The sequence below is a fragment of the Pleurodeles waltl genome, chromosome 3_1 (assembly GCF_031143425.1).
Source record: "Pleurodeles waltl isolate 20211129_DDA chromosome 3_1, aPleWal1.hap1.20221129, whole genome shotgun sequence".
In the NCBI taxonomy this organism is placed as follows: Eukaryota; Metazoa; Chordata; class Amphibia; order Caudata; family Salamandridae; genus Pleurodeles; species Pleurodeles waltl.
In genome coordinates this window covers 640,535,098-640,554,929 of record NC_090440.1, presented here as the reverse complement: position 1 = coordinate 640,554,929, position 19,832 = coordinate 640,535,098, and the positions used below count along the sequence as shown (strand labels likewise).

The 19,832-nt window shown below is 43.9% G+C and overlaps 1 protein-coding gene across 1 annotated transcript in view; it reads left to right on the top strand.

Moving 5' to 3' along the window:
* Window positions 1-19,832, top strand: part of LOC138284407 (mucin-2-like) — a 1,933,778-nt gene that overhangs the window by 1,724,413 nt on the left and 189,533 nt on the right. The window contains exon 64 of the mRNA XM_069223144.1: window positions 13,165-13,287. Coding sequence (XP_069079245.1) covers window positions 13,165-13,287 — 123 coding nt within the window. The remainder of the gene's footprint in view (window positions 1-13,164; window positions 13,288-19,832) is intronic.

Below are 19,832 nucleotides of genomic sequence, written 5' to 3'. Positions count from 1 at the left end.
ATGTATTTCAATCAATCAGTTATTTGTAAAGTGTGGAAAATCACCATTGAGGGTCTCAAGGCACTGGAGTGCTGGCTGCTGGATGGTGATTTGCTCATTCAACCAGCCAAGCCTTGATTCCTTTCCTGAATTGCTGTAGCAATGGGGAGATTCTGAGGTGCAAGAGGAGGTTGTTCCAGGCTTTGGCTGCCAGATGAGATAAGGAGCATCCTCCTCTGTTGGCTCAGCAGATCCGGGGTTGTCTGCGAGGAAGATGGAGGCAGATGGTAGGTGTCTAGTTGGTTGGTGGAAGGTAATGCGCTTTTTGATGTATGTTGGTCCTATGTTGGTAGTGCTTTGTATGCATGGGGCAACATTTTGAGCTGGCACCTTTTCTGGATCGGGAGCCAGTGTAGATTGTTAAGGTGGAATGTGGGTCCATCTGGGGAGGACAAGGACGAGTCTTGCCACTAAGTTCTGTACTGTTAGTAGTCTCTTCAGTAGACGTGCAATGATTCCTAAGTAGAGTGTTCCCATAGTCCAGCAAGCTAGTGACAAGGACTTGTGTGACGTTCTTTCTGGTGTTGACTTAGAGCCATCTGAAGGTCTTGCAGAGCATGCATTGAGTATGGAAGCAGGCGGATGAGACTGTTTTTACCTGCTGCATCATAGACAGCTTGCTGTCCAAGATGATGCCAAGGCTGCATGCATAGTCTGTCGGGCGCTGGGTGGGCCAAATTCCACAAGCCACTATATGTCATTCCAAAGATGAGGACTTCTGTTTTGTTTGTGTTCAGCTTGAGACAGTTGTCCTTCATCCAGCTGGCGACATTCATCATACATTTGTGAAAGGTGGGTCTGGTGGTGTTAGGGTCTTCAGTCCACAGGAGGATTAGCTGGAAATCAGCATTGGAAATTATGTTGGCTGAGGGATGATCTTTGTGAGACACCGCAGATGATCTTCTTGGGTTCAGAGGTAAATGCAGGGAGTTGGATTTTCTCAATCAATCAATATTTGTAAAGCACAGCTAGTCACCCGTGAGGGTCTCAAGGCGCTGGGAGGGTCGGGAGGGCCCTCATCCGAAGAGCCACATCTTGAGGTTCTTCCTGAAGATGGTGAGCAATGGGCTTTGTCTGAGGTGCAGGCGGAAGGATTTTCTGGTTCCTCCAGTGAGGTATGAGGTGATCCATTTGAGGGCATGTCCCAGGATTCCAATGCGTTAGAGTCCATTTATCAAGATGTGAAGGGAGACGGTGTCGAAGGCGTCTGATAGGTCCAGTAGATGGCTGCTGTTTCACTGCGGTCCACGAGGGCCCAGAGGTCGTCAGTGGCTGTGTTTAAGGCTGTCTCAGTGCTTTGGTTTGCTTGGAATCTGGATTGAGAGGGGTCTAGGAAGTTGTTGTTTTCCAGGAGTGTGGTTAGTTTCTGTTTGATTGCCTTCTTGAAAACCTTTCCTTGAAAGGGGAGCAGGGATATGGGTTGGTAGTTCTTGAGGTTTGCTTGGTCTGTAGATGGTATCTTCATGAAAGACCTTACTCCAGCATTTTCCAGTCCTGAGGGAAAGAGGCTGAGGTGATGGAGGTGTTCAGGACTTTCTTGAGCTCGTTGCCAATCGTCTTGCTCCTTAGGTTGAAAATGTGATGTGGGCAGAGGTTGCTGGATGCTCCTGAGTGAACAGAATGTATGATGACCATTGTGGCTTGGGTTGTGAGAGGGTCTCATTAGGTGAGCATGTGTTCAGGCTTTGTGTTTGTGGGTGGGAGCCAGCTGACACTGTCAGTGGCGGGGGGTTACAGCTTGAAGTTTTCGTGGATGACAAAGATCTTGTCATGGAAGAAGTCTGCCATGGTGACACACAGTTCTTGGAAGGAGGTGATGTCAGTCGTGGCAGCCACGAGTTGGAGGACTCCACAAAGGTGAAGAGCTCCTTGTTGCGGTGAGTGCTAGCTGCTAATGGGTCAGTGAGTGCATACTTCTGTGTTTCTTTTATTAGGCAGTGGTTTCTTTGCTGGTGCGCCACTTTCCAGTTGCCTGCAATTACATTTGGTGTAGTTCCTCTGTAAACCAGCTGGCTATTATTGTAGTTTTTTGGACTTGTTTGGCTTTCAGGGGTAATCAGCACATTCTGAGATCCAATGGGGGAAATTATTTGCGGCCTCATATGGGTCATATGTTGGGTCTGCGGGGTGGGAGCTGAGAGCATTGTTCGACCAGTTTTCTGAAACCTTTTTCCAGTATCTGCTTTTGGAGTTTTGGGGGCAGGGTGTCCGTGTTGTTAGACCCTGGGATGGTAAAGTGGACACTGTAGTGGCCGGTTCAGGTGAGGTGTGTGACATGGTTGTACATGACTCTGTCGCTGGATGTAAAGATGGGGTTGAGGCTGTGCCCTGTGATGTGGATGGGGGTCAGTGACCAGCTGTTTGAGACTGATGTTGTTCATGCTTTACAGGAGGTCAATGGGTCCTAGGGTCAAGGGTTCCACTCCATCACTGCTGCCATGTATTTATGTTACTGTCCAGTTTAAACTTGGTGACTGCATAGGGGCCAAGCGACCTGGGGTGGGGAGCACTAGAGAGGATGGGAATACACCTCACCATCCAGCTCAGAATCTCTAATGCCCAAAGCAGGGTCATCGTCCCCAAGTCTCAAATATGACATGAGCGGTTCCCAAATGTCTTTTGAGCATGTGCGTGGTGGCATAAGCTCCCAATCATGTGAGAGCTGTTACTGGCAGTACATAGAATTCCACAGTCAGGCCCCAACCCTTGGCGCAGGCCGCCTACCCCACCTTCTGTCCACCAGTAATAGCATCACAGTTCGGTACCAAGCTGCAAGGTTAGTGTCCTTGACATATCCCAGTAGTCCAACCAGCAGAATCTGAGGTGGTGAGTGACATGTGATCTGGGTCAGGACACTATGAACATCTGTCCAATAGGTGGTCACTAGTGGGCACTCCCAAGCAAGGTGGAGGTATGTGGCTGGGGGCTGGCATATTTCAGACAGCGTGCTCCCTCGAGCAGGCCAGTGCAATGCAGGTACACTAGGGTGTGGTATGGTCTGTTTAGAAACTTGAAGTGGAGATGCTAGAGCCTGTAGTTGGGCAAGAGTGCCACAGTCTGACCACAACAGTAGACCCACTGTGTATCAATGATAGGAGGGATGCTGTGTATTTAAAAAGTTGGACAGGTACTTTTAAGTTTTATATGTGCTGGTAGTGAAAAATTTAATTTTCATTGTTAAAAAGCCTACCTCTCCCAAAGGATAACATTGGATTACCTTATTATAGCTTTCAATTGGAAGCAGGAGGAATGGCAATTTTAGGGGCATATTTATAAGTCCCTAGTGATACCATACGCCACATTACTGTCATTGTTCTTTTCGCTATTATGGCCCAACAAGGCCAAAATCCTTGCGCCACATTTGCTTGCATGCATTGACCACTTTGTAACCATTTGGGCTACATTATGCATGGGCCAGGCATGAGGTATGCAAATGTTGCATTCCCCCATTGGAGGGGGAGAGGGAGGAAAAGGGCGAAGAAATGGCACAAGGAAATCTAGCACATTTCCTTGTGTCATTTTTTACGGAACTTTTAATGCCTGCTCAGAGCAGGCGCTAAAAGGGGGCTTCCATTATTTATAATGGGCCTCTATGTACTCTGCAGGAGTAGTGCCAATATTTTGGCACTTCTCCTGCAGAGTACATCAATAGCGTCATGAAAAATGATGCTATTGCCTTCTAACCTGCGCCGTATTTTAAATACGGCGCACACATGGTGGCGGTAGGGGGGAGGTAAAGTGCGCAAGAAAAGTAGAGCTGCACACAGTGCAGTGCCACTTTTCTTAAATATGCCCCTTAGTGTCTAAAGAATTTGAATTTAAAACCCTCCTTAGCAGTAAAATTGAATTTTGAGCTACAATTCAGAAAATTACACTTTTAGAAAGTGGGCATTTTCTTATCCCAAGAGTTTAGTGCCTGCAGTCTGTATCAGGGGGCACATGACTAGGCATAGTTGGCAGTTGGTCTTTGTGTATTTTTAGGACCTGGCCCTTTCTACAGGGTCATTCCCTAAACTTTTTGCCTTCCTCCTCCTCTTTTTCTGACCCTTTTTGCTGACTTTATGACTGGTCATTTTATCACTGCGGATCAGTGCTAAAGTGCATGTGCTCTCCCTTGTAAACTTGGTATGATTGACTAATAGCTGATTGGCACATTTAATTTACCTGTAAGTCCCTTGTACAGTGGTATCCCTATAGCCAGGGCCTGTAAATTAAATGCTACTAGAGGACCTGCAGCGCTGCTTGTGCCACACACAGAAGTAGCCTTTCAAACCTTTCTCAGGCCTGCTATCACAGGGCCTGCATGTGCAGTTTACTGCCACAGGGACCTGGCATCTATATTTATTTTCCAGGCATGGAACTCCCCTTTTACTTCATATAAGTCACCCATAAGGTAGGCCCTAGCTAGCCGTATGGGCAGGGTGCTATGTATGTAAAAAGCAGGACATGTGCCTAGTTGTGTTGCCTGTCCCGGTAATGACAAACAGCCTATTTGGTTTCTCACTGCTGTGAGTGGTGCCTTCTCATAGGATTGCATTGGAAATGCCCTACCTTACATCTGGGTGGTATTGTCTGATATATGAGGGGTAGGATAGGCATGTTTTGTATGGTTGCAATGGTAGTGAGAACTGCTGCTTACTGGTCTTGGTGGATTTTTTTATTACCATTATAGAAATGCCACTTATAGAAAGTGCTTATGATTCTGTTTTTTTGCAGCTTGACTCCAATCCACGTCTGGGGCAGAGTGACAGCTGGGCTTTGTTCATACATTTTAGACAGCCTGTACACAGGGAGGATGGAGGTGTCACAGAGGTGCATCTGCATACTGAATGGTATTCCTGGGCTGAGAAAAAAGAGGAGGGGGGGGACACACCTGCATTTGTAAAGGTTGTGCCTGGGCCTCACACAAAGGGCTTGTTACCCCCCCTGATGTCTACTGCCAGTGCAAAAAGAGAGAGGAGACACTCTAGAACCAGTTAGGACTGGTTGGAACCTCCTCTCTCCCCTTTGTGACAGTTGTGCAAAATGAGTATAAGTACAGGGAGCTTCCCCCACATTTACAGACATTCTTGGACTTCTGAATTGGACACTGACTGCTGCTGGAGGGACTCACTAGGAACCGCCTTGGACTGCTGCGCTGACATGTGACCTATTGGGTCACTAGGAGGAACTACCACTGACTGCAATCCTTTGTGTTGGCCTGTTGAAGTGGATCCTGCTGCCTAGTGCCCCAATTCTGTTTGTCTCCAGGGGCTGGGTGGTGTGCTCCCTGCTCCCCTGCAACCTTTTTCCCTGCCCTGAAGGGGGTGCAGGTAGAGCTCTTCACTTATAGTGGCAAAGGGTGCATTCTGAGTCCTCTACACGATGCTGGATAGAGCGCTCCCCCTCCGTGGTGCGGAGTGCCTCCTTAGCGCTTTATTCTTTTTATTGGAAGAAGTGCTTTCTCCCTTTGAGTTGGAAGCGCGTCCTGAGCACTTCGTTGTGTGCGGAAAAACCTTCACCGCTGCAACCTGGATGGATCAATTGCTTTGTGAGGAGCACGAAGAGCGCTCTTCATTGGGAACCCTAGGGGACAGGAGCCATCAGGAGCAAGCCCCCAGGGTACAAGCAGGCACCGCCTATGGTGCATCACCGCTGCGGCCCGGGAAGCTGAATAGAGCAGCCCATAAGCTTTGGATGGCTTGGGACATGCTCCCTAGGTACCAGGAGAAGCAGAGAGAGCCAAGTCGTCTCCTAAACCTAGCCGCACTGCAGGTTTGCGAGCAGCTGCCACGCCATCCTTGTCTTCCCCTCCTCAGTGGGGAGACACTGGGTTTGCCAGGCACCACAAGAGTGGAGCATGCTGACTGGGACTGGAACAGGTGGGCCCGACCCCCGGGGCAGAACCCTTTGGTTTGGGCAGCATGGGTGAAGGGCCATGGTGGCTCACAGGATGCCGATGTTTCCGCTTGTTCTCCACTTGGACCACCAGAGCTCCTAGAGTGGTACACGTTCGTCCCGGACCACCGAAGTTACCATAAGAGGAGCTCAGGACTTCCTACATGACTGTGGTGAGTTTCTTGCTCATTATAATCCCATAAGAGAAGCGCAGCTGTATTTTCATATTGTATGAGCCGTATATTCATGGGCTGTGCATTGAAGGAGGTGATTTTATGCCTTATGCCATACAGAAATGTTCACAGGATAAGTGCTGTGGATTGTGATGACTTGCCAATTGGGGAATGTTTTACTGTAGGTGCATTCCTGATGATATCTTGCTTTTACCAAGATGTGTGTATTGTGGTGATAGCAATGTTTTCCTGACTACTGTTTATGTTGCAGAATACCCAGTAACCAATGCGTTATATTATGACTACTGTGGGTTTTTCACAGGGTTATAGTACCTGAGTAATGTTCTGACAACTGCTGTGTAGTTTTAACATTAACTCTTCCACAGAAACAGTCCAGTCTTAATAATCCTTATAATTATAACTTTCCACTCGTCATGTCATATGGCTTTCCCCAGCTCGGGTTCCCAGAGTACTCAAAAGAGTTTGTCGTCCTTTACATGAACCAATATTAAAATATTTTACAGAGTTGATATTCATATGGCAAAACTCTAAGGCTTAGTTAAGTTTAACGAGCGTTGAATAGAGCTACAGCATACAGCCAAGAAAAACAGTCTGACTAAGATAGCATGTCAACAGTAACTTCTAACCCATCATCAGGGATAAAAGGTAGCAAGTATGTGGCCTTGGAAGACTGAGTGGCTGCACTCATTTTTCAAGACTTAGAATAATTCATTCCTTTAGTTAGTGGAGAGAGAAAATAATGTAATTAGTAATTGTGAAACTGTATTTCTAGTCTGGATATCTATTCTTATCTATTCAAAGAATCTCAAGTTTATGAGTGGAACACCTTGTATGCTGGTTGTGTCGTCCCATGTTTATTACTGAAATACCAATACATTTGTACCTGTTGATTTGTAAAGATTTTTTTATATTATTGAACTTATACATTATATAGTGGTTCTGCAATTATGATACAACTTGTAAATATATGACTAGACAGAGGTAAGAGTTAAGGTTAATATAATATCTGGTATATTTGATCTTTTGAAGATTTGTCTTGTAGCAACTGTTCACCGTACGTCAACCTCAAGTACCTTTTACCTAATATTTTTACCAGTGAATATTGTTGTGCTTGCAGTTCCAAATCAAATCCGCTAATGTCTAAATACCCTGGACTTACTTAGAATCAATGTCTCTTTGTAGAAATGAACCTTAATGCTTCTGTGCTTTAATAAGCATAACAGACCCCAGGCATTAATGTCTATTAATGACACCTTATACCGAACATCAATGATTTCAGCCCACAGGGCTGGAAGGTATCTGAAATTGCTGGAAAAAACGAACATATTTTACCAGAGAATACAGCTCTTTTGCACATTTCAGTGAGATTTTGTATTTAAATTATAATCAGGGCCATGGAGGCTGAGAGATGATCAGAAACATAGTGTTCAAACGTTAGGGTAACGTCTGCTGTCTCTGAACAATGAGGCTAGTAAAAAAAGAGATGAAAAAACTTGTGGACAAAAAGCAAGTAATTGAGGAACAGAACTAAACAAGGGGGAAAATGAGAGGGACAGGTGGTGGGAAGGAAAATAGAAATTAAGTTGAAGGTAGAAGGAAGGCAGGTGAAGATGGAAAATTGAGACAGATAGCAAAGTCCAGAACCTGAGAAGAGAGGAATGAGAGCAAGATGGAGAGAGGATGGAAAGTAGATGTGAAAGCTGAATAAAGGCGCATTTTATCATTGGCCTCCAAGTTAGCAATGTCACTCTTTAAGAGTCTGAAATGTTTATCAAAGATTGGGGAAAAGGCATCTTTTTCAGACAATGGTGTCTTCTGTCTTGCTTCTATGAAAACGATGCTGATGCTAATTTAATTTAAAATGATTCTTGCATTTACCCTTGTTTAGTACCAGTTTGTTGAAGCTCTCGTACATTGTTATGCTCAGCTCTACTCTGCCGCTGGTGCTGTGTCAATGGCTGGGTCTAGAGAGAAGAGAGGCAGTCTCAATTCACTGATGCAGGAGCTGAGAGACTTGTATAATTCTGAATAGCATCATCTTGGATGTGCTCATCTCGAGCTGCACTCACCTATGGCTGTCACTCCCTAGCACTTGTACATGTTCAGATGCTGATGCAATGTAATATGCTGGTGCCTAAGGAGAGGTGGATGGTGGACTGTACTGATAGCCCAGTGCTGTTGGTGCCCCAGGAACCCAATAACACAGATTGGACTTACTCACCTCTGGGTGTGCTGGGCACTTGCATTTTCCCTGGCACAGAGTAATAATTCCAAGGTGCTTGTTTTGACGGCAATATCATGGCAAAGTAGGCTCACAGTAGCATTGAAAAAAAGGAAACAAGACCGTATCAATTCTTGAATCCAGCTCCGTTAGATATTTCTATAACCAGTGTACAATGACTCAAAGCAACTCTGTACCAATGCCACCACTGTCCTAGCCAGACGTATGATATTTGCAAAAAGCGGGAGGTGGAAGGAGGAGGAATGAGGGACATTACTGCAAAAACTGCAAACATCCGCAAAATGCCACAACTTGAAGCACAACACAGTGACCTCAGTGCCTAGGGGGCTCAAGATAACTAACCAATGCCTTTAAGGGGGCTGACCCTAAACCCACTGTCTCTGACTTCTTCTTATATGTTCTTTATTTATAACATGAGGTCGTGCAGACAGGTGAAGCTGTCTGTTGGATATAGTATAGTATTTTGGTCCTGTTAAGATGAATGGTGCATTTCACATTGCGAGCAGAATGTGAAACGCGGGGGGAAAAGGGAAGGGAATGCAGGAGTCGGTTGGGGGGCAGTTGGTTACGGGGTGCAGAGAGGACGGCAATAAAGATACAGTTGTTGACTTACCCGGTGTCGTCCTCCCTTCAGTGGCGATAAGTGGGCGTGAACCTACACGCAGAAAAAGGATCCGGGTGTCGAGGTGCCTCATAACGCTGAGCAACGCAGGTGGTGTGGGACGAAGTCAGCCATGTTCTTAGGTTGATGGGCAGAGGTGGAAACAGCTGCTGTGGCGTACAAAGAGGTACGCCTTAGGGAGCAGTTTTTTTTGTCTGTGACGAGCGTAAACATCGTTCTGGAGCTGTTTGAACAAAAGTGAAGAAGGGCTACGGAGCTGCAAATGACAGCTCAACACGCATGTCTGGCGGCCATTTTGACTGGTTGGGAAAACACAACAAGCCCAACCAGTCATAGAAACAATTGTTCAGCAGAAACTGTGGCCATCTTGGAAGTACTGAATGACAAAAGGTATACAGTTTCAATGAATAAAAGTTATAAAATAAGCAAAAGAACAAAAGCAGTTGTGGAAGTACAATTTGATGCACACAAGTAACGATAAAAAAATATATACATACATATATATATATATATATATATATATATATATATATTTTACAGGACATATTCTGACCATATTCTTGAAAAAAGGCCAAGATAGCTGAGTACAACCATAATTTATTACAATCTTGGACATATGGGGAGAATATTGGCACCAGCACCGTTCTTACAGAGAGCATAAACAACACCTGTGGATTGGCAGACGTGGAAAGAAACATTTGATACAAATTTGGAGGCGATTGAAGGCGACACGTTTACTTCTAAGAAGAAAAAAGCGCTATTAATCTACATTTTGGGAACAGAGGGAAGGAACATTTTAAAGACATTGCCATTAGAGGTAGTTAGTACCCTAACAGTAGGGGATGATGGAGTAGGGTCAACATCCACTGTTGATGAGTATGCCTCAATAATTAGTACATTGGATTAGAGATTTAATCCAAGGAAAAATATTGTTCTTGGAAGACATAAGTTTCTTCAGTGTGCACAGATTCCAGGAGAGTCAATCGATGATTTTCTGGCAGCACTACGTTCGTTGACGACTACGTGTAATTACAGAGAGTTTAGAGACTACATTATACGAGATCAACTGATTAAGAGAACAAATAACAGAAAGATCCAGGAAAAACTTTTAGCTACTGAAATCCAGATTTAGAAACGGATTTTAAGTTGGTAAGAAGTATAGAACACTCTCAGAACTGTATGTGGGAGATGAACGACAATGCAAAAACAACAGAGATCAGACATAAAAGCAAAGCAGGCATCTAAATCAACAATGAAGAGTAGCAAAGTAAGTGGTTGTGATGAGCATGAACTCTTATCATCCGGAAACAAGAATGCCAATAACGACATGTCTTTCTGCAGGTGTGGAAATAGGACGCATGTTGGCAATTCGAAGAATTGTGCAGCTGTGAATCAAACATGTTACAAGTGCGGAAAAAGGTCACTTCGCGAGGGTATGTAAGGGAAACGTTGACATGAAAAACTCTGCGCAGACTGTCAAAATGATTGACGACACCTGTGTCACTTCAGATGAAGACGAGAATGTTATCCTCATGCTCACGTCCAGGCATATGGAGGACAATGGTATTGTAGAAATATCTTCAATGGTAGCAGCACAGAAGAGAAATCCACCATCTTGTATAGTATCAGTTAACAATAAGGATGTGAAATTCCTAGCTGATTCTGGATCTCTGTTCACATTAATATGGTGGATTTCAAGAATATTGACAATATGGTTATGCAGGATTCTCACATCAACATTTTTGCATATGGAGGAAAACGTATAGAGGTTGTGGGAAAGTTTGAAGCAAAATTAAAGTTTGGAAGTAAATGTGCAGCAGGAATGGTGTATGTGGTCAAGGAGGGTGCACATCTTTTGAGTTGGGAAGAACAAGGAGAGGTGGATATCATTCTGGACCCGAATCATCCTGATATGGTGTTATCAAAACATGAGAGTGTTTATCAAACGAGTGCAGGAGCAACCAAGGATTGGATTGGAGACTACCCATAAGTTTTTGCAGATAGGTTGGGAAAAAAAATCAAGGGATTCCAGCATCTAATCATTTTGAAACATGGTGCAAAGGCCGTGGCTCATAAGGTATGCAAGGTACCATTAGCACTACGGGCTGAGTTGAAGCAAGAATTGGAAAAGTTATGTTCGTTGGGCATAATAGAACCTATTGAAGGATCTGAATGGTTGGCACCTATAGTTTTGGTGCGCAAATCAGATAAATCCATTAGGCTCTGAGTGGATTTGAGAGACTTAAATGCAAACATTTGGGTGGATCGTCAACCACTTCCCAACATCAACAAAATGTGAAATACTTTGCTCCTCTTAAATTTGTCAACATTACTTGACATCTCTTCTGCATACCATCAAGTGGAACTGAGCAGGGATTCTAGGCATTACACGACATTTGTAACTCCGGAAGGAGCATATAGTTATATACACATGCCGTTTGGGTTGGCATCTGCATCTGCTGTATTTCAACAGTTGATGAATAACTTGTTCCAAGTAAAAGAGGGTGTTGTGTACTTCCAAGATGATATATTAATATTTGGGGACATTGTTGCTGTACACGATGAAAGACTAAAGAGTGTGTTGGAAATTGTTAAGTCGTGTGGAATGACTTTAAGGAAGGACACGTGCAGATTTATGCAGGAGGGAGTAGACTATTTGGGACACCATGTATCAGAAAAAGGTTCGGAACCAAAGATTAACATTTTGGATGCAATCTGACATGCACCAATACCAGTGGATGAGGATCAATTACGATCTTTCTTAGGTTTGGTGGAGTATTATGCAAAATTTGTCCCCAATTTTTCAGACATGACTGCGTGTTTACGCAGTCTTTTAAAGAAGAGTGTCAAGTGTCAATGGAACAAAGAGTGCGACGAAAGATTTGAGTTAATGAAGAAGAGCATAGCAGACGTGCATACCCTCAAAGCTTTTGACATTAATGATACATGAATTATTGCAACTGATGCAAGCGATGTAGGTCTTGGGGCTGAACTTATGCAAGTGAGGAACAATGCTAAGGAGGAAACTATTGCATTCGCTTCTAGGACTTTGAGGGGGGTGGATTACACATATTCTACAATTGAAAAGGAGGATTTAGCCATGTGGTGGGGTGTCAAACATTTCAGAAGTTTTTTGTGGGGGAAAGAATTTGTTCTGAGAACTGATCGTAAACCATTAGTAGATTTTTTTAGCACCAAGGGTGGGAGCAGGGCCACACCCCCTATTGGGAAATGGCAATATAGACTTCAAGAATACAACTATAAATTGGAATATATGCCGGGTGTAAGGAATCGTGTGGCTGATTTCTTGTCAAGGTTACCCTTGTCAGAATGTATTGATAAATCAGAACCAGTGGATGAATTGGAGATAGTGTGTGCTGGTAATGCCATTGGTGAAGTTTCTAAAGGTGCTTTGATTGAACAGGAGTGGGTGAGTGCATGCTTGGATGATGAAGTGTTGCAAGAAGTCAAACGTTACATCTGTGGAGGATGGCCTAATGTAAACAACTTACAGGAAGATTTAATTCCTTACAAGAGGGTTGAAGAAGAGTTGTCCATTGTTGGAAATATTGTGCTGAGAGGAAATCTGTTAGTAGTCCTTGTCAGCCTACGAATGAGAGTGTTGGAGTTAGCACACGAAGGGCATCTTGGAATTCGTGCCATGAAGAGAAAAAAAAAACTGCTTTATTGCAAAGCAGTCACGGACATGGTGGTCTGCTGTCTCCAGCAGGCCACCATCCCCGTGAGTGCCTAGACTCGCTATGGGGTCGCAAACTGCTACCCACCTCATAAATATTTATGAGGTGGGTCTCTGCGACCCCATAGCGAGTCGCAGAAGGTGTCTGAGACACCTTTCTGCATTTCCTTTTGCGAGGTGCAAATTGCGAGTCAGTGGGACTCGCAATTTGCACCTTGCAAAAGGAAACCTACCTACATCTGGCCCAGTATGTATAGAGATTCTGTGAAAATTATCAATAGCATAGTATCTTCTGGGGTAAGAATAAGCAACATGTTTGCTTCTTATGCTAATGTTTCAGAGTATGTTGTTCTCTTTTATGTCAACCAAATCTCTCGAGATGGATTCTGAACAACTGTCCTATTCAATACAGTAGTTACAAATTCATCCTGAAACAAAATCAATGACTGATATTTCATTTGTTTATTCGTTTTTTGACTCGTTTTTGTTTCAGCCTGGTGATAACTGGTTCCCATATGGTTTGAGCTGCGCCGTCTACTATTGCTCTGTAGTGAAGGGTCAGTTTCTCTTGGCCATGATAAGGAGACCATGTGTTGAAGTACGCCCTCGCACCTGCGTAAGTGTGTTTTTACTTTTATATTAAATGTGTTAGAAACCCAGGTTAGCGGCGGATGTGCCAGTGATCTCCAAGTTCAAAACTCAATCTTTGATGTTGTGTCGTGTCTAAATCAGAATGCACCAAAGCTGATTATTACACAAACAGGTACAGTTAGAAATATAAAGTGTAAGGAACTCAAGTTATTGCGGCAGCCCTCTTTAGTTCAACACATTCATTAGGTATTGCCCTCCCCACAGAAATTCTTCAACAATTAATTTCACTGGAGAAAGAAAATAGGTTATGGGCTGGGGAGGAATTGAGTCATACCCAAATAATACGTCCCAAAATTTACTTAGGTCATAATTTAAACCTGGACAGCTATGTCACAGTGCAGACAGTTGCAATTTAGGAAACTGTGTCAAGTATTTAGCAAAACAAAAAAGGTCAAAAAGCCAATCACAACACAATAACAATCCCACAACCAGTTCTAAAAACTCAATAGAAAATGTATAACAAATGACATCAAAACACCTAAAATCCTGAAAAGGGAAATGGGGATATCAATTTTAGAGTTTTGAGGAAAAAAGCACCAAGAAAAGCTGAAAAGCTAACCAGAAATCACTGTCCGTAGTAAGCAAAGACAAAGTGAAATTTCAGGCCGACCTCAATAGGTCCTAGATACAGCAAGCGGGCCATAGATTTTACCTTCTGGCTTAGGGCCTGGTTTAGAACTCGGCAGATGGGCTACTCTGTCATAAACGGTAATGGCTGTCTGCTGAAGTCTAAATCCAAGTATAGCCTATGGGATTTAGTTTTCAGCAAATGAGATATCCGTTGTGACAGAGTAACTCGTCCACCAAGTTCTAAATGAGGCCAGATGAAGTTGTTGGTATTGTCAGGAAAAGCTCTGAAAGGGAAAATTCAGTCCTCTTGTCAAGCGATGCATCTGGATAGATAATGGGAGTCTAACACATCATGCCAGAAACAAACTTGCTACAATCTGAAAAAATCAATTCAGGGATATTTTTCAACACTACATTGATTATTACTCCAGAATCCAATATACACGTCACCATAGGCTGAAACTTGAAAGCAAGATATCCAGAAAGTCAGCAATATACTGGATTTGTGTTTTTGATTCATTACCTTTGAACTAATTAGTCAACAGTTTTTATTTACTTTAAATATTTGCATTAATGATAGAATGTTTTGGGCTGTAAGTTTAAAAAAAAGCATTATCATGATTATTAATTTAAAAAAAAAAAGATTTTTTTTTTTAATTTATTTAAAAAGATTCCTACTTTACATTGCAGTATGTCTCCTTAAACATGGTAAACCCTCTTTATTGCCACTCGCAAATGCTCCCTTACTAAAAAAAAAAAAAATAGTAATGGTGACAGGGTGCTCCTTGTTTAGTTACCCTTATCAAGGCCGCAAAGCAAAACAAATCCAAATCTTTGTTTTAAATGTGGTTCTGGATTCTCTATAGACCAAAGTAATCGTTTTTATATGTCACCTATATTCAGCGTTAACAGTGTTTTCTTTCTTTGCGCAGTTCATATGCTGACCCATCTCCCCGCTTGTCTGTTACTTTCCCTGCACTCCCTTTACTCAGCTGTATTTCTATTTTAAACCCCTCCCCCTCGCCCCCACTACGTGGTGACACATGTACACTTACACATCATCATGCTAGGGGCTGTCTTACAGTGGAAACAAACATGTCTGCTACAGTATCTTGACATATGCATGTACATATGTGGTGACGCTGGGGATGGTCATTTTCAGTCTCTTTTTTTTTACCGATTTTCTTCCGCATTAGCAATAACCAGAAACATTTTTTTTTTCTTTTCCCACTGGTGTTCAGAAGCAGACAAATTAGAGGGTCAAACAGGAGACCATATTGGTAATTATAAAAATGTCACCATGCTTCCTGACAGGAAGGCTGTAAATACACTTTAGGGAACATTTCCTCGCTGAACATTCACTGAATCATTGGTCAACTGCTCAGTCCTGCCTACTCTTTATATTGCCATTCCTGAGAGAAATTCAGAAGTGGCAACGTATGTGTGTACGTCTTTGCTGCTAAAGAATTTTAAAGTACCATTAAGGATACATATATGCAGAAATATAATCCAGTTATAGTTTGATATGTTTTCCATAAGCACTCAAGTGGGTAAGTATCATCTAAGTTTCGATTGGGAAACGTATATGTGTAACTAGGAAGTTAAGCAGCGTTTGTCCTGACATCTTTCACGCAAGAGTGCACAATCTATGTTTTGATGTTTTAAGGAATGGTGGAGAAGGTCACGAAACAGTGCCTCCTGCAATATTGGTTTTATAATGTCACCATATATCTAAGCTGAATCCCCCCCGCACGCATGCATAATGCTTCTGTTCACGCTTGTGGAGAAGACACTTTTGATCCAAGGAGGTGCCTTTCCTAAACGACCTGTGGGCTTCCACAGCTGACATGTTTTATTTATTTACAAGGCAATAGAACCTGATATTTTAATAGTTTACCCTTTGAATGGTCTATACACAAGTATGGTCGATTTTCCAAGTACGTGAATGCTTATGAATTATACAGAAACCTCAGAATATTGTCTGTGTTTCACAGCTGAAAAAATAAAAATCAGCTTTACTCGACAGATGGTAGTCAGCAGGATCTTTGAAAATTAATAACAATCGGACAGTGGTGTAACCAATGATGAATAACAGATCCTTGTGGGTGGTCTGTAATTTATAGATCTCTGTTGCACAGTTTTTGTAAACTGGTTACAGACATAAAAATATTTATCTGAGATATGTAAGAGCAAAACATTTTCGACAGTGGGTTTCTCTCGTGTTCCTGACAGAGATCTTTGCAAATGCTTCTTCTTCACAACCTCTCATCATTCTCTCAACTGTTACTTTTATTCCAGGTAGGAGAAATACTCATAATGGCTGTCAGTCTGCTCAAACTAAAATTGAGTTGTTTCATTGCACTGCTTTCAGTATAAAGATACGACTTGGTACTTTACCCTGCATGTGAAAACCAATATCTTTAAGGGAATATGAGAAGCATTAGAAATAATACATGTCCTCACTGAACATGCACTGAATCATTCGTCAACTGCCTGCCTTCAGGAAAGATGAAAAGAGGACTGAGCAAAAGGAACATATTTCCGGTTCCCAGTAACAGTGAAACTACATACCAAAATTAGATTTCTATATCTGTTAAAAAAAAAAAATAATAACATTGTACCTGATACCAAGTCAGCCGCACTGCGCTTACAAGCAATTTGGCATGAAATGTGCTACTTGCACATTATAAAGGGTATGACAACGCCAGGGAGCAACCCCTTCCCGATCTAAATCATAAATACCACCGTAGTGTTTGCCGCTGCTGGGCACAACGCGGCTGCGAGTGCGCTGCACAATAATACACACGACACTGGCGATCGTTAACAGCTGGGTTCCCACCTGCTGACCTGTCTTTATTTTATGTCCTCGCCCCTCGTGACCTCTTAGCCCATTACATTATGCTCATGCATGCCTCCCCTGCGACCAGAAGGTACAAACGGTAGTGCCCGCAACCAGTTAAGCCACTGGTAAAACACTACATTCCTCCCCAAATAAAAATAAATTGACAAACAAATAAAACAAATACGATAGGAGTAATAAAATGGTATATCAAAACATCACCTTACACCAGATGGTCCCGCAGCTTCTGGGACAGAGCTGGATTGCTTCTCAGGACATGCCTGGTGTGCGTGGATAGGTCATTATTGGTGTCTGCCCCGATCACTGGAGGGTGTCAAATTTCCTTGGCTCCCCTCAGATGGGTTGAGTGCTGGCCTAGGGGTGGAAGATGATGCCAGCGGGCGGCAATCTGAGTCATTATCATCATCCGGCAGCAGAACACTCTGCTCGGCCCTGTCTGGGGAAGACTGAGGATAAAACCTCTTGAACTTGGAAATGTTCCTGGTGACAGTAGATTTCCCTCGTTGGGCAATGACCATAGTTCCACGACCTACGCACAACAGTCCATGGACTCTTGTCAAACGGCAAGCAAAACTAGCTCCCCGGAGATTGTGCTTTGAGCAGTAGTGTCTCCAACGTTATTTTGCTCGCCACGTCACCCCAGTTTGGACCCAGCCATATACAAATCAGTCTTGGCGCTGTTCCCCATGGGAACAGTCCAGCCCGAACTGCTAGGCCAGGTCTTCCCTGGACAGGACACAAGCATCCTGGGACCGGTTTCAGGGTATCTCCCTTCGTCAGCCAGGCTAGCTTGAATCCAGTGGTGCAGTGAGCAAGGGACCGACGTCTGGGCATACCCCTACCACTTAGGGCGCCAAATCAACATCACAAAACGAAATAAAATGATGGACGGAGTGTTGAAACTTTTCAAACACTCACCCCCAGTCACAGATCTGGGTTTAATCCATTGTTATTTTGCTCGCCATGTCACCCCAGTTTGGACCCAGCCATATGCAAATCAGTCTTGACCCTGTTCCCCATGTTCTGTGTCAGTCAGTGATCTACTCACAAATGCTACTGGTGACCACTCATGGTTGTCTTGCCTCTGGAGTAACACCATTCTCAATCCTTTTGGACCAGCATCAACAGCGATCTTAATTTCCTTTCTGGGGTCGAAATAGCGAAGAATGGTGTCGCTCGATAGAGTGTCTTTGGTAACTTTGAAGGCTGCCTGTTGAGTAGGTCACCAGATTCAGGGCTCTGCTACCTTCGTCAAACTTCTGAGGGGTTGAGTCAACGACGAAAGGTCACTGATATAACGGACACAGTAATTGACCATCCTTAAGAAGCTTCGGACTTCGGTAATAGTCGTGGGTGATGGAGCTCCTTTGATGTGTTGTACCTTTCCTGGATCTGGCGCTACCCCATCTGATGAGAACACGTAGCCGAAGAACTGGATCTTTTGTGTGAGAAACTCACATTTACTGGGATGGAGAGAGTCAAACCAGATTCTTTAATCCGTTGGAGTACATCTCTGAGTCTGGCATGGTGCTCAGGAATGGTCGTGGCGTTAACTAGTATGTCGTCTCTGACACTGATTACTAGGAGCTCATGGATCAAATTTTGAAATACCTCGGCAGCACTGGATATGCCAAAGTTTTGTCGCTTGTAGCACCGCAGTCCTACATGTGTCGAGGATGTTGTGATGTAGCGCAACTCTTCCACAATAACTAGTTGATGGTATCCAGAGCGCAGATCCAGTTTGGAGAACCAACATGCTCCACTCAGTTCGCTGATCAAGACATCAATGGTGGGGGTCAGATGCCTTTCGCACTTGATGACGATGTTGGGGAGGCGCATGTCTGCACAGATCTGCCCCTCTCCTAGCTGCTTTAGGTTTCAGCGTGACTACAATCGTGACACCCACGGCATGGTCCCAGAGACCCTCTCAATAATGCCCCCGGCTTCAAACTTGTCTAAATCTTTCTCCACCTGCGTTCTGGGTTGGAAGGCGATGCGTCAGAGTCAGAGTGCTACTGGCTGTATGGACTCAACTATGTGTAGCCGTATTTCTTTGTGCCGTAGACAGCCTATGCTGTTGAATATTTCCTTGAATTGGTGTAGGATGTCGGCCACTGATGAGTGGTGTACTCAGAATGCCAACGGGATGAGTCCTAGGGCTTCGGCTGTCTGGCACCCTAACAGCATCCCTTGTCCACCTTCCGCCATATACACTGAAGCATCAACAGAATGGAGTCGATAGGTAATGGATGTCTCGAAACGGCCGGCGAAAGCAAGGGGTGCGCTCTGCTCATAAGCATAAACTTTCACTCTCGCTGCCTTTAGGTCTGGGGCAGGAACCATTTGACGACATATATCCGATGCTAATATGTTTATTGAGGCTCCTGTATCAACAGCGAGGGTGGAATGCTCGCCTACTCGTATATGGCATTGCAGGAGTTGTTTTGAGGATTGACTTGACACCCCTAACGTAAACGGAGAGTAAATGACATGGTCTTCAGTGTCATCGTCGTCCATGTCACTGTCCCTATCTGGTTGGCTCATGGCGGCGTTGACGGTGGTGCTTTCTGTCCGTGGTTTGCTCGATCTGCACACCTTCACAAAATGATTGATTTTTCAGCCGCCTGTGCACTTTTTTCTCATGTTGGACAGTCGGTGGGTTGGTGTGGTCACCCTCCACAGTACCCACAGTGTCTTGGTGTCGAGTGAGTGTTCTTTGGTCTTGTTTTGTTGGGGGACTGCATCACAGCATTGACTGGCTCCTCTTTCACTGGTCTTTTGAGCGCAACTTCCATATTGGGCGTTCAAGCTTTTGACAGTTCTTTAGTGCGCCCTATTGTGAGGATGTCGGGTAATGACCTCCCAGATACTTCAAGGATCCTTTCCTTTAGCTTTACTGATACACACCCCTAGATTATTTAACCCCTTATTGCTTTGGTCTCGTCTGTGAACCCACAGGTGCCAGTTCTTTGACTCGCATGTAAAAGTCATGCTTTATGTCGGGCCTGCCGGAATATGAACCGTTCATAATCTGTGTTAACCGCGGGTTCAAAAGGCATGTTGAGGGCTGATATAAGGGT